The sequence below is a fragment of the Chiroxiphia lanceolata genome, chromosome 7, assembly GCF_009829145.1.
Source record: "Chiroxiphia lanceolata isolate bChiLan1 chromosome 7, bChiLan1.pri, whole genome shotgun sequence".
NCBI lineage: Eukaryota > Metazoa > Chordata > Aves > Passeriformes > Pipridae > Chiroxiphia > Chiroxiphia lanceolata.
Window position 1 is genome coordinate 38386617 of NC_045643.1, and position 12823 is coordinate 38399439.

Consider the following 12823-nt stretch of genomic DNA (forward strand, 5'->3'; position numbering starts at 1 on the left):
CTCACCTTGTTCATGGTGTCTGCGTTCTGCTTGGCCAACACCATCGGCAGGGAGTCTGGGATGCTGGTGAACTTGATGGTGTCCGGGTGCTGACGGTAGGTTTTGTCACTCAGGATCTCCCCCGCCCTCTTGGCCTTCTCCACTTCCAAGGAACCAATGGGCACCCAACCAATGCCCCGCAGCCACTGCAGGTCTGATTTGTAAACAGCCTGAAAAGATTTGAAAGCCCGTTATTTAGGTGCAAGTGTGATCAACTATTAAAAGGATTATAAATAAGCACATCCCAGACTACGTGAGCAATTGCACATTTCCCCGTAGTAGTTCTGTCACTAGAAAAACCCATCAAAAAACACACAAAGGTTATTCTAATAATAATAATAATAATGTAATTTGCATGGTGATTCTTTTAACAGATAAGTAAGCTTTGATAAATCAGCTTTATCAACTAATTCAAACAAATTCAAAGCCCCAGAGAAAATCATAGAAAAAAACCTGCATTGAATGGACACAAAGAGTGCAACCATTACTCAAGTTTCACAGAATGAAAATGACAAATAGTCCAAATCTGGAAATACAAGAGTTCATTCAAGTATCGATTAACTAATGTATCCTATTGAGGATCTGAGTTTCAATCAGACATGAAACTTAAAAAGGAAAAGTTGGTTCTACCACGTCAGGATGTGCTGGCCTGATCCACCTGTGTAGAATATCAAAAATGACATGAAAGAGAGCTCACATCACTCTGCAGGTCATAGGCTTCCCTGGCATGGATCACGTCGTTCTGGTCGGGCAGGCAGATCCACTGGTGCAGGTAGTGCCGGTAGTCGATATCGCTCACCAACCCCTGGCACTTCTTGGCCAACACAATCCCCAGCATGTCCACAGGGCTGCTGAAGTTTGTCTTGGTCTTCTCAAAGGCTTTCTTGTACTCCCTGTCGCTCTGGATCTTGGCCACGTGCATCGACCACACCATCTTGGGGTCGTCCTCGATGTTGCGGGCCCCGATGTGGTGGCCCAGCTGCTTCCGATACCCTTCCTTGTACTTGTACTGAAATACAAAACAAGATGTTTTATATTTCCAGCTCACCTCTGACAAATTCCAAGTTGCAGAGCTGAGATGTCAACATACAAAGGAAGAAAAAAGTGGATTCTTACATCACTGGCAATTTGCCTGGATGCCTTGGCCGCTTGAATGGGGATGGCATCGATTCTCAAATCGTAGCCTTTCTTCTTTGAATCTTCCATGGCCTGTCTGTATTGTTTCTAGGGAAGGAATTAAACAACGGGATTCATATAAGTTCCACATATTATATTCTATGCAAAACAAACTGTTTGGAAGCAGATTTAAAAATTATGTTAAGCTTTATTCTAACTCAGCTTTATTTAACTTTAACTCAGAGCTCCATATCAATAGTTGACACCAACTCATGTCAAAGGAATATTTTGCTAAATACATTTTTTTATGAATTTTTCTGTTACTACTTTAAATAACATAACATTGCCTACAGTTTGAGGGCTAAACTATTATTCTATTCAAGGGAGTAAAACCTACTTTTTAAAGCCTACTTTTTACTAATGTGAGGGTTTTTTGCCTAAACTAACCCTGAACACTGGGATCACAGCTTTTCAGGATTGAAATTATCTTTTTGGTATTTCCAGTGTTGGAATTAATTTTGTGCTTTCCCAATGATACGAACACTGGCAGAAATGACTCCCAAAAGTTCAAACTAATTTCCCATGGAATTTATTCTCAGTAATGCTCACTGGTCTATGCATGCAGTACTACAAATATGCAAACCATGATTTCACAGTCACGTTTTCGAGGATAAATATGGGAGTTACTTATGAAAAGTGAGGGTGTCAGCTACATAAGGTTCACCAGAACATTCCTGGTGCAGCCATGGCACAGAGCAGTGACATTTGCAGAGCTCACACACTCACCTGGCTGTAGTTTTTCTTGTTCTCTCTTGCCAGTGTGATTTCAGGAGTGTCAGGCATTATGTGGATTTGTGTCTTGTCTTTATCCCAGGCCTCAGTGTACAAACGCTGCAGGAGAAATAATATGTGTTAAAGGGGAAAAAAAAAATCAGTCACTACTAAGAGATCTCCTAAAACACCAGGAGAATTACAGATCTGTACCCAAAGTCTAAAAAATACTTATTTCTTATGCAGCCATGAGATTCTAAATTCACCCCTCTAGATATGTAAATTCCAGGTTAAAAATTAACAACCTAGAAAGGATTCTGTGAGAAAGATGTTTAGAAAAAAGGCACAGAAAGCTAACCAGACACACAGAGATATAAACTCTAAGAACAAGGCCTGTTTGAAAGAGAAAATGAGCTTATTGACATAAATAGGATTGAGATCAGGGCCTAAGCTTATATTTTAAGTACTATGCTGAATTGTTTAAAATATGAGTATTTCAAAGACTGCCCTAAAACAGGTAATTTATTAACTTCTGGATTATGAGGTAAATTTGGTAAATTATAGGATTTATCAGACAACTTGCTACATTAAAATTAGATGGAAGTTAGGTAACACATTATTAGACATATAGCATTGTATTTGGAAACCTTCCCAACTGATAATTGGGAAATAGCTCACTGACTTGGAAGATATTATTACAGTACCACTTGCTGAAAATATGCTACCTGCTGATTACCAAGAATGGAACTTACACTTGTTAAGCCTCGCTGTGCTGGAATCTGCAAATCTTAGTTCTAGTCCTGTCTCTGGGGTTTAGGCACAGGCTGCTGATGTGTCACCTAATCAACTCAGGACTCACCTTGTTCATGGTGTCTGCGTTCTGCTTGGCCAACACCATCGGCAGGGAGTCTGGGACGCTGGTGAACTTGATGGTGTCCGGGTGCTGACGGTAGATTTTGTCACTCAGGATCTCCCCCGCCCTCTTGGCCTTCTCCACTTCCAAGGAACCAATGGGCACCCAACCAATGCCCCGCAGCCACTGCAGGTCTGATTTGTAAACAGCCTGAAAAGATTTGAAAGCCCGTTATTTAGGTACAAGTGTGATCAAATATTAAAAGGATTATAAATAAGCACATCCCAGACTATGTGAGCAATTGCACGTTTCCCCATAATACCAGGATATGGTTTTGAAAACACTTGCTATTTTTGAAGATGAAGTAAAATAATGATTAAATAAAAAAAGGAGCAGAGTTATTGGAGCACGCTAAAAATACCAGTTACATACAAATTACACCTCAGGTTAAGGACTGAGGAAAACGGGATTAAACATAAATTTGATGAAATAAAATTACACCTCAGGTTAAGGACAAAGGAAATACAATTAAACATAAGTTTGATGATGTAATGAATATTTCACCTCCACCAACAAATCTGATGAAGCGACTAAGGCATATAATGTATATTTTAAAATTAAGAGTATAGAAGACCCTGTATCTTTAATTATGATTACAAATGTAAGGATTTGCTCACATCACTCTGCAGGTCATAGGCTTCCCTGGCATGGATCACGTCGTTCTGGTCGGGCAGGCAGATCCACTGGTGCAGGTAGTGCCGGTAATCGGCATCACTGACCAACCCCTGGCACTTCTTGGCCAACACGATCCCCAGCATGTCCACAGGACTGCTGAAGTGTGTCTTGGTCTTCTCAAAGGCTTTCTTGTACTCCCTGTCACTCTGGATCTTGGCCACGTGCATCGACCACACCATCTTGGGGTCGTCCTCGATGTTGCGGGCCCCGATGTGGTGGCCCAGCTGCTTCCGATACCCTTCCTTGTACTTGTACTGCAGGAAACCAAACCTTCAGTGAGTTTTAGTTTCATTTTCTTTTATGCCCCTGGCAGCTCCTGTGGTACTACTGCCAGAAAATAAAGCTGCTGAAACAACAGAGCTTTTGTAGTGAGAAAGTATTGAGCCCTGGTGTGTGCCACAAGGGCTCCCGTGCACTCACATCACTGGCGATGTCCCGGGAAGCTTTGGCAGACTTGATGGGAATGGCATCTGCCCGCAGGTCGTAGCCCTTCTTCTTCTCCTCCTCCATCGCCAGCTTGTACAGTTTCTGCAACACACACCACCAGTGCCCTCCAACAACACTGCTGCCCCACACACAGCAGCCCCCCACGGGCACACTGCCCCCACACCACCCACCCACCTCGCTGAAGTTCACTTTGTTCTGCTGGGCCAGCAGGATCCCAGGCGTGTCCGGCATGATGTGAATCTTCGTCTTGTCCTTCTCCCAGGCCGACGTGTACGAGCGCTGCCAAAGGAGGACAACGGCAAATTGGACACACACACACACACACGGCCACAAACCCAAACAGCACATCAGCTCAAGCAACCAAAGTAAGGTTTGCCCTGACTCAGGAACACCTTCTCTTCCCCAAACCTTTTTAATGCTTCACCCTTTTCTTTTCCACACTGCACCCCATTCCTGCTCCAAACAAACAAAACACAATTTCATCTCAATCAAGGAACTCAAACCCTTGAGGCAAGAGGGTGCAACATCCCTCTTGCAGATCCTGCACCCTGGAAGGACAGAGACCAATGTCCTAGGAAAGGAAAATGCTCATTTACTTCAGGATGCAAACACAAAGTGATCTCACTTGGTCCATGATTTGAGAGTTGTGCTTGGCCAGAACCATGGGCATGGAGTCAGGAAGGCTCGTGAATTTGATGGTGTCCGGGTGCTGACGATACTTTTTGTCACTCAGGATCTCACTCGCCCTCTTGTTCTTCTCTGCATCCAGAGATCCAATTGGGGACCAGCCAATGCCCTTCAGCCACTGCAGGTCGGACTTGTACACGTTCTGCAAGGACAGGCAGGGACATAAATCAGCTCAGCACCCTCCTCACTCCATTCAAACACTCTTACTCCCCAGAGGAAGCTGTGCTAATTGGAACTCATTCCACGGGATCAATGCACCAACCAGTCCCACAAAAGAGACTCCCACTAATCTCAGCTCTGAAAACTTGGCTCCCCACTCCTGCAACAGAACAGGCAGCTCTCAAGCACCCCATGAACCTTCCCCCTCCAGAGTCTTCTAGTCTCTCCAGCGAAGACCTGTCCCACTTGGCAAATTGCAGCTCATGGAGGCATGGAAGGAGAGCCTTTGATCCCATCTCCATTCACCAGTGCACACTGTTCCTGTCTTTGCACTCTGTTGGTTCTCCAACAGCAAATATTTGACTCTGCTGCCCTTGCCCTGACACACAGACCCCTCCTCCAACAACGGAAGAGAACACAACAGACACTTCTGGGCCAGGAAAGAAGCACTCACATCGCTCTGCAGGTCATACACTGTCTTGGCATGGACGACGTCGTTCTGGTCGGGCAGGCAGGTCCAGCGGTGCAGGGGGTGCCGGTAATCGGCGTCGCTCACCAGCTCCTGGCACTTCTTGGCCAACACGATCCCCAGCATGTCCACAGGACTGCTGAAGTTTGTCTTGGACTTCTCAAAGGCTTTCTTGTACTCCCTGTCACTCTGGATCTTGGCCACGTGCATCGACCACACCATCTTGGGGTCATCCTCGATGTTGCGGGCCCCGATGTGGTGGCCCAGTTGCTTCCGATACCCTTCCTTGTACTTGTACTGCAGGAAAAGGGGCTCAGTGAGTTTCAGGACAGTTGTTCTCCCTTCTGCCATTACCCTGTAGCAGCTCCTGTGAGCGAGTGCTTCGCTAGTGGAGCCCGGTAACACCACCACATGAACAGGCACCTAAGTACAGGATATCCCTACTGTGTCCTACACTTCCCTCCCATCCCACACCTATGCCGGCCCACTGTAGGCACACGGAGGCCTCCACAGTGCTCAGGAATCCTGTGCTCCCAGCCTGGTGTCTGTCCTAATCTTCAGGCCCACAGCCACTCAGCTGGGAAGGGACAAGGGGTAACATCACACTTTTTAAGCCAAGACTGTGTTGAGATCGTATGGGTGAGACCAAGCAAACAAATTTGCTGTAGTACAGAACACTGGGAAAGGAGAGAATGTTGAGGATGAATTCTTCCTTCAACTGCAGGAAGCATTGCACTCACAGGCCCTGACCTTGATGGGGGACCTCAACCGCTCTGACATCTGCTGGAGTGTGTTGGGGACACATTCCTAGGAGAGGTGATGGAGACCTGAGCCCAGGAGAGGCACTACTGGACATTTTGTCACTAACAGGGAAGAACTTATTGAAGAGCTGAAGACTGGAGGTAGCCTGGGCTGGACAATCATGCCCTGGATTTCTCAATCTTGAGGGGCAAGACTGAGAAAGGTAAAACGTAGAGCCAGTACCCTTAAACCTCAGTAAGGCAAATGTTCAGCTGGCTATGGCACCTGGGGTCTCCTGGAAAACTGCCCTTACAGATGAAGGTATTTAAAAACATTTTTCTTGGGACACAAGAGCTCTCAATTGCAACATGCTGGAATTCAGGCAGGGGAGAAAAGAGGTCACCTTGGCTAAGACTTCCTAGCTAAACTAAAACGCAAAACCAAAATGCATTGGCAATGGAGGAAGAGATACACATCTAGGGAGATTATAGGAATCAGGCCTCGGATTCCAGGGAAGGGATTAGGAGACCCAAGGCACAGTTGGAGCCTGCAAGGGCTCCCGTGCACTCACATCACTGGCGATGTCCCGGGAAGCTTTGGCAGACTTGATGGGAATGGCATCTGCCCGCAGGTCGTAGCCCTTCTTCTTCTCCTCCTCCATCGCCAGCTTGTACAGTTTCTGCAACACACACCACCAGTGCCCTCCAACAACACTGCTGCCCCACACTCAGCAGCACCCCACGGGCACACTGCCCCCACACCACCCACCCACCTCGCTGAAGTTCACTTTGTTCTGCTGGGCCAGCAGGATCCCAGGCATGTCCGGCATGATGTGAATCTTCGTCTTGTCCTTCTCCCAGGCCGACGTGTACGAGCGCTGCCAAAGGAGGACAACGGCAAATTGGACACACACACACACGGCCACAAACCCAAACAGCACATCAGCTCAAGCAACCAAAACAAGGGCCTTCTGCTTTGCCCTGACTCAGGAACATCTTCTCTTGCCCCAAACCCTTCTAATGCTTCACCCTCTTCTTTTCCACACTGCACCCCATTCCTGCTCCAAACAAACAAAACACAATTTCATCTCAATCGAGGAACTCAAACCCTTGAGGCAAGAGGATGCAACATCCCCCTCGCAGAATCCAGGTACCAGAAGGGGGCCTGGGAGTGGCAGGTGTTTATTTACTTCAGGATGCAAACACAAAGTGATCTCACTTGGTCCATGATTTGAGAGTTGTGCTTGGCCAGAACCATGGGCATGGAGTCAGGAAGGCTCGTGAATTTGATGGTGTCTGGGTGCTGACGATACTTCTTGTCACTCAGGATCTCACTCGCCCTCTTGTTCTTCTCTGCATCCAGAGATCCAATTGGGGACCAGCCAATGCCCTTCAGCCACTGCAGGTCGGACTTGTACACATTCTGCAAGGACAGGTAGGGACACAAAGCAGCTCAGCACCCTCCTCACTCCATTCAAACACTCTTACTCCCCAAAGGAAGCTCTGTTGAACAGAACACATTCCCCTGGGCCAACCCACCAACCAGCCACCAGGAAAGGGACTCCTTTAAGCTCAGTTCCTCACAACTTGGTTCACCACTCTTTCAACAGCTTAAGCAGCTGTCACCCAATCCAGAAGCCCTTCCTCTCCACCTTCTTAGTATTCCTGATAAAACCTGTCCCATTTGGCAATCTGCAGCTGGCAGTGGCATGGGAGGAGTCTCACACCTCCCCTCCTAAGTCCCTTCGTACCATTCACCACTGCACACATTGTTTACATTTTCCCCCTATTAGTCCTCTCAAAGCTAATATTTGACCCTGTTGCCCATCCCCTGCCTTACTGAATTCTAGTCTGTGGCTGCAACTCTGCCCCCAAAATGTTCAAGGCAAGAAAGGACTCTCCTGTGACCACAAAATATTATGCCACAAAAATTTCATCCCTGACAGTTCACGACAAGAACTCATCACAGTAGTACTGTCACAACACAATCTCAGTCCCTCACATTATGCCCAGAGTTATGCTCCCCACCTGGACCCCTCCTCCAACAATGGAAGAGAACACAACAGACACTTCTGGGCCAGGAAAGAAGCACTCACATCGCTCTGCAGGTCATACACTGTCTTGGCATGGACGACGTCGTTCTGGTCGGGCAGGCAGGTCCAGCGGTGCAGGGGGTGCCGGTAATCGGCATCGCTCACCAGCTCCTGGCACTTCTTGGCCAACACAATCCCCAGCATGTCCACAGGACTGCTGAAGTTTGTCTTGGACTTCTCAAAGGCTTTCTTGTACTCCCTGTCACTCTGGATCTTGGCCACGTGCATCGACCACACCATCTTGGGGTCGTCCTCGATGTTGCGGGCCCCGATGTGGTGGCCCAGCTGCTTCCGATACCCTTCCTTGTACTTGTACTGCAGGAAAAGGGGCTCAGTGAGTTTCAGGACAGTTGTTCTCCCTTCTGCCATTACCCTGTAGCAGCTCCTGTGAGCGAGTGCTTCACTACTGGAGCCTGAAAACCACCACACTTGTTCACGAGGCAGCCTGGGCCTCATCCTGCACAGCCCTGCCTGCCCTCAGCCCCACAGCCCACAGCAGCTGACACACTCCCCTGCACCAGGATCTCCTGCACAGTGCTCGGGAGTCTTATTTTCCCCGCTCTGTGTGTGTGCTCAGCTGCAGCCACACAGCCACTCAGCTTAGGAAGTGACTGTGGGGCAACAGGACATGTATTCCCCCATCTCTTACTGAAATGTCAAGGCTGAGGACAGATGCAACTCATCTCCTTACAGTAAGGGAACACACCTACAATGTAGAATCTCATATGAGAAAGTAAATTCAGCTCCTGGAGAGCTGAGAGATAAAAAGATACTCTGGGTGACAGTGATGATTGACCTACAGTGACCTGCCCACAGTCCAAACAGAGAAGACAAATGCCCTGGGCTTAAAACAAAACTTGGTTTCGGTTTTCTACTCTTATGTCTGCGTGTGCTGCGTATCTGCAGCATCAGGGCTGTGCAGACTGACAGTACTGAGAGCAGCACAACAGCTCAAACCTCAGACTGTTGCACAAGGACATGTTGTCCAAGGAATCCTGTTCTGGGCTACGGCCATCAGCTAGTTCCCACAATCACACTCTCCACACAGTCTACTCACTCCCTCAAATACCGCACACCCAAAATGTGCAGGGACAGCTACAGGTGGACAGTTCCCAGTCAAAGCATTTATGGACCAGTTGGATGGCAATGACTGGTAAGGGCTGCACTGCCTCCATTTGACTCAGCCCTCAAGTCCTGGGCTCCACCTGCCAGCCCCAGCACCGTCCGACAGTGCGTTCCACGAGGGCTCCCGTGCACTCACATCGCTGGCGATGTCCCGGGAAGCTTTGGCAGACTTGATGGGAATGGCATCTGCCCGCAGGTCGTAGCCCTTCTTCTTCTCCTCCTCCATCGCCAGCTTGTACAGTTTCTGCAACACACACCACCAGTGCCCTCCAACAACACTGCTGCCCCACACACAGCAGCCCCCCATGGGCACACTGCCCCCACACCACCCACCCACCTCGCTGAAGTTCACTTTGTTCTGCTGGGCCAGGAGGATCCCAGGCGTGTCCGGCATGATGTGAATCTTCGTCTTGTCCTTCTCCCAGGCCGACGTGTACGAGCGCTGCCAAAGGAGGACAACAGCAAATTGGACACACACACACACGGCCACAAACCCAAACAGCACATCAGCTCAAGCAACCAAAGTAAGGTTTGCCCTGACTCAGGAACACCTTCTCTTGCCCCAAACCTTTCTAATGCTTCACCCTTTTCTTTTCCACATTGCACCCCATTCCTGCTCCAAACACACAAAACACAATTTCATCTCAAAGGAGCAACTCAAACCCTTGAGGCAAGAGGGTGCAACCATCCCCCTTGGAGGTCCTGCAGCCTGGAAGGACAGAGACCAATGTCCTAGGAAAGGAAGATGCTTATTTACTTCAGGATGCAAACACAAAGTAATCTCACTTGGTCCATGATTTGAGAGTTGTGCTTGGCCAGAACCATGGGCATGGAGTCAGGAAGGCTCGTGAATTTGATGGTGCCCGGGTGCTGACGATACTTCTTGTCACTCAGGATCTCACTCGCTCTCTTGTTCTTCTCTACGTCCAGAGATCCAATTGGGGACCAGCCAATGCCCTTCAGCCACTGCAGGTCTGACTTGTACACGTTCTGCAAGGACAGGCAAAGACACAAAGCAGCTCAGCACCTTCCTCACTCCATTCCAGCACTTCTCCTACCCAAGAAAGTTCTGCTGAACAGAACACATTCCCCTGGGCCAACCCACCACCCATTAAGTGGTTATACCCATCTCCTAAGGCTCTTAATTGCATTCACCACTACACACTGCACTTGCTTTGGCCAACTCTTTGCCCTCCAAAAGCAAATATTTGACTCTGCTGCCCTTGCCCTGACACACAGACCCCTCCTCCAACAATGGAAGAGAACACAACAGACACTTCTGGCTGTCCTACAGCCACCAAAGAAGCACTCACATCACTCTGCAGGTCATACACTGTCTTGGCATGGACGACGTCGTTCTGGTCGGGCAGGCAGGTCCAGCGGTGCAGGGGGTGCCGGTAATCGGCGTCGCTCACCAGCTCCTGGCACTTCTTGGCCAACACGATCCCCAGCATGTCCACGGGGCTGCTGAAGTTTGTCTTGGACTTCTCAAAGGCTTTCTTGTACTCCCTGTCGCTCTGGATCTTGGCCACGTGCATCGACCACACCATCTTGGGGTCGTCCTCGATGTTGCGGGCCCCGATGTGGTGGCCCAGCTGCTTCCGATACCCTTCCTTGTACTTGTACTGCAGGAAGAAGTATTCAGTGAATTTCAGGTTAGATTTCCTTCGGTCCCCAGCAGTCTCTGTGGCACCACCTTCAGCCAGCTTAGCAGTTGAAACCACAGAGACTTTCCAGAGAGAAAGTATTCAGCTGCTGGAATGGAGTGTACACCTACAAAAGGATCATTTCTCTGATCTAACTCAAATTATCAAAGATATTCCCTGTCCTACATATTAAGAGCCACTGGTCTGTAGCTAAGAATAAAAACGTCTTCAAATCATGGCAGAGATAACAAGACCAAAGTTCAATAAATACCCCTTACATAAAGAATCATTTACTGTTCTTCAAGTAAAATAGCCAAATCAACTCCCATTCAAACTGTTGGGGCATAAAAGCCAGAACAACAGAGACTGATTTGGAAGATTAAACAGAGGTAGCAAACACGTACAGGAATGCAATTTTGTATTAATAACTAATAGTAACAAAAAATTATATACCTTTATGTGGTCATAATTTTTAAACAAAAACTTGCTTTGGGTTTTTTTACTGATGTCCAGCTCAGCTCTGTAGCTGCAGCATCAGGGCTGTGCAGACTGGTAGTGCTGAGAGCAGCACAACACTGCAAAATCCCAGAGTGTAGCACGAGGAGTCTGTGCCACAAGACCAGGAGGAGCAGTGCTTTGGGCTTTGGCCATCACCCAGCCCCCACAGTTACTCTCGCCCATCATCTGTGCCTTCCCACACAACACTGCACACCCAAAACATGTAGGGACAGCTACAGGTGGACAGTTCAGAATTAAACAGTTCATGGACCAGCTGGATGGCAATGACTGGTAGGGGCTGCATTGCCTCCTTTTGGTCCAGCCTTCAAACCCTGGGCAACATCTGCCAGCCCCAGCACCGTCCGACAGCGCGTTCCACGAGGGCTCCCGTGCACTCACATCGCTGGCGATGTCCCGGGAAGCTTTGGCAGACTTGATGGGAATGGCATCTGCCCGCAGGTCGTAGCCCTTCTTCTTCTCCTCCTCCATCGCCAGCTTGTACAGTTTCTGCAACACACACCACCAGTGCCCTCCAACAACACTGCTGCCCCACACACAGCAGCCCCCCACGGGCACACTGCCCCCACACCACCCACCCACCTCGCTGAAGTTCACTTTGTTCTGCTGGGCCAGCAGGATCCCAGGCGTGTCCGGCATGATGTGAATCTTCGTCTTGTCCTTCTCCCAGGCCAACGTGTACGAGCGCTGCCAAAGGAGGACAACGGCAAATTGGACACACACACACACGGCCACAAACCCAAACAGCACATCAGCTCAAGCAACCAAAGTAAGGTTTGCCCTGACTCAGGAACACCTTCTCTTGCCCCAAACCTTTTTAATGCTTCACCCTTTTCTTTTCCACACTGCACCCCAATCCGGTTCTAAACACACAAAACACAATTTCATCTCAAACAAGGAACGCAAACCCCCGAGCCAAGAGGATGCCTCCCTGTGCTGGAGGAAGGCACTCTTTCCCTTCAGAATGAAAATACAATGAAATCTCACTTGGTCCATGATTTGAGAGTTGTGCTTGGCCAGAACCATGGGCATGGAGTCAGGAAGGCTCGTGAATTTGATGGTGCCCGGGTGCTGACGATACTTCTTGTCACTCAGGATCTCACTCGCCCTCTTGTTCTTCTCTACGTCCAGAGATCCAATTGGGGACCAGCCAATGCCCTTCAGCCACTGCAGGTCTGACTTGTACACGTTCTGCAAGGACAGGCAAAGACACAAAGCAGCTCAGCACTCTCCTCACTCCATTCCAGCACTTCTCCTACCCAAGGGAAGCTCTGTTGAACAGAACACATTCCCCTGGGCCAACCCACCAACCAGCCACCAGGAAAGGGACTCTTGTTAAACTCAGCTTCCTACTCCTGCAACGGAACAGGCAGCTATCAAGCAATCCACATACATTCCCTCTCCATCTTCTCAGTATCCCTGAAAAA

At 48.7% G+C, this 12823-nt stretch overlaps 1 protein-coding gene across 1 annotated transcript in view; it reads right to left on the bottom strand.

Annotated features, from left to right (window-relative positions):
• NEB (nebulin) overlaps positions 1-12823 on the bottom strand; it is a 100992-nt gene that overhangs the window by 62711 nt on the left and 25458 nt on the right. The window contains exons 36-56 of the mRNA XM_032694029.1: positions 12384-12587; positions 11979-12083; positions 11778-11885; positions 10548-10859; positions 10021-10224; positions 9572-9676; positions 9371-9478; positions 8113-8424; positions 7236-7439; positions 6790-6894; positions 6589-6696; positions 5262-5573; positions 4587-4790; positions 4136-4240; positions 3935-4042; positions 3457-3768; positions 2786-2989; positions 1942-2046; positions 1156-1263; positions 737-1048; positions 6-209 (exon numbers count right to left, since the gene is read on the bottom strand). Coding sequence (XP_032549920.1) covers positions 6-209; positions 737-1048; positions 1156-1263; positions 1942-2046; positions 2786-2989; positions 3457-3768; positions 3935-4042; positions 4136-4240; positions 4587-4790; positions 5262-5573; positions 6589-6696; positions 6790-6894; positions 7236-7439; positions 8113-8424; positions 9371-9478; positions 9572-9676; positions 10021-10224; positions 10548-10859; positions 11778-11885; positions 11979-12083; positions 12384-12587 — 3849 coding nt within the window. The remainder of the gene's footprint in view (positions 1-5; positions 210-736; positions 1049-1155; positions 1264-1941; positions 2047-2785; positions 2990-3456; positions 3769-3934; positions 4043-4135; positions 4241-4586; positions 4791-5261; positions 5574-6588; positions 6697-6789; positions 6895-7235; positions 7440-8112; positions 8425-9370; positions 9479-9571; positions 9677-10020; positions 10225-10547; positions 10860-11777; positions 11886-11978; positions 12084-12383; positions 12588-12823) is intronic.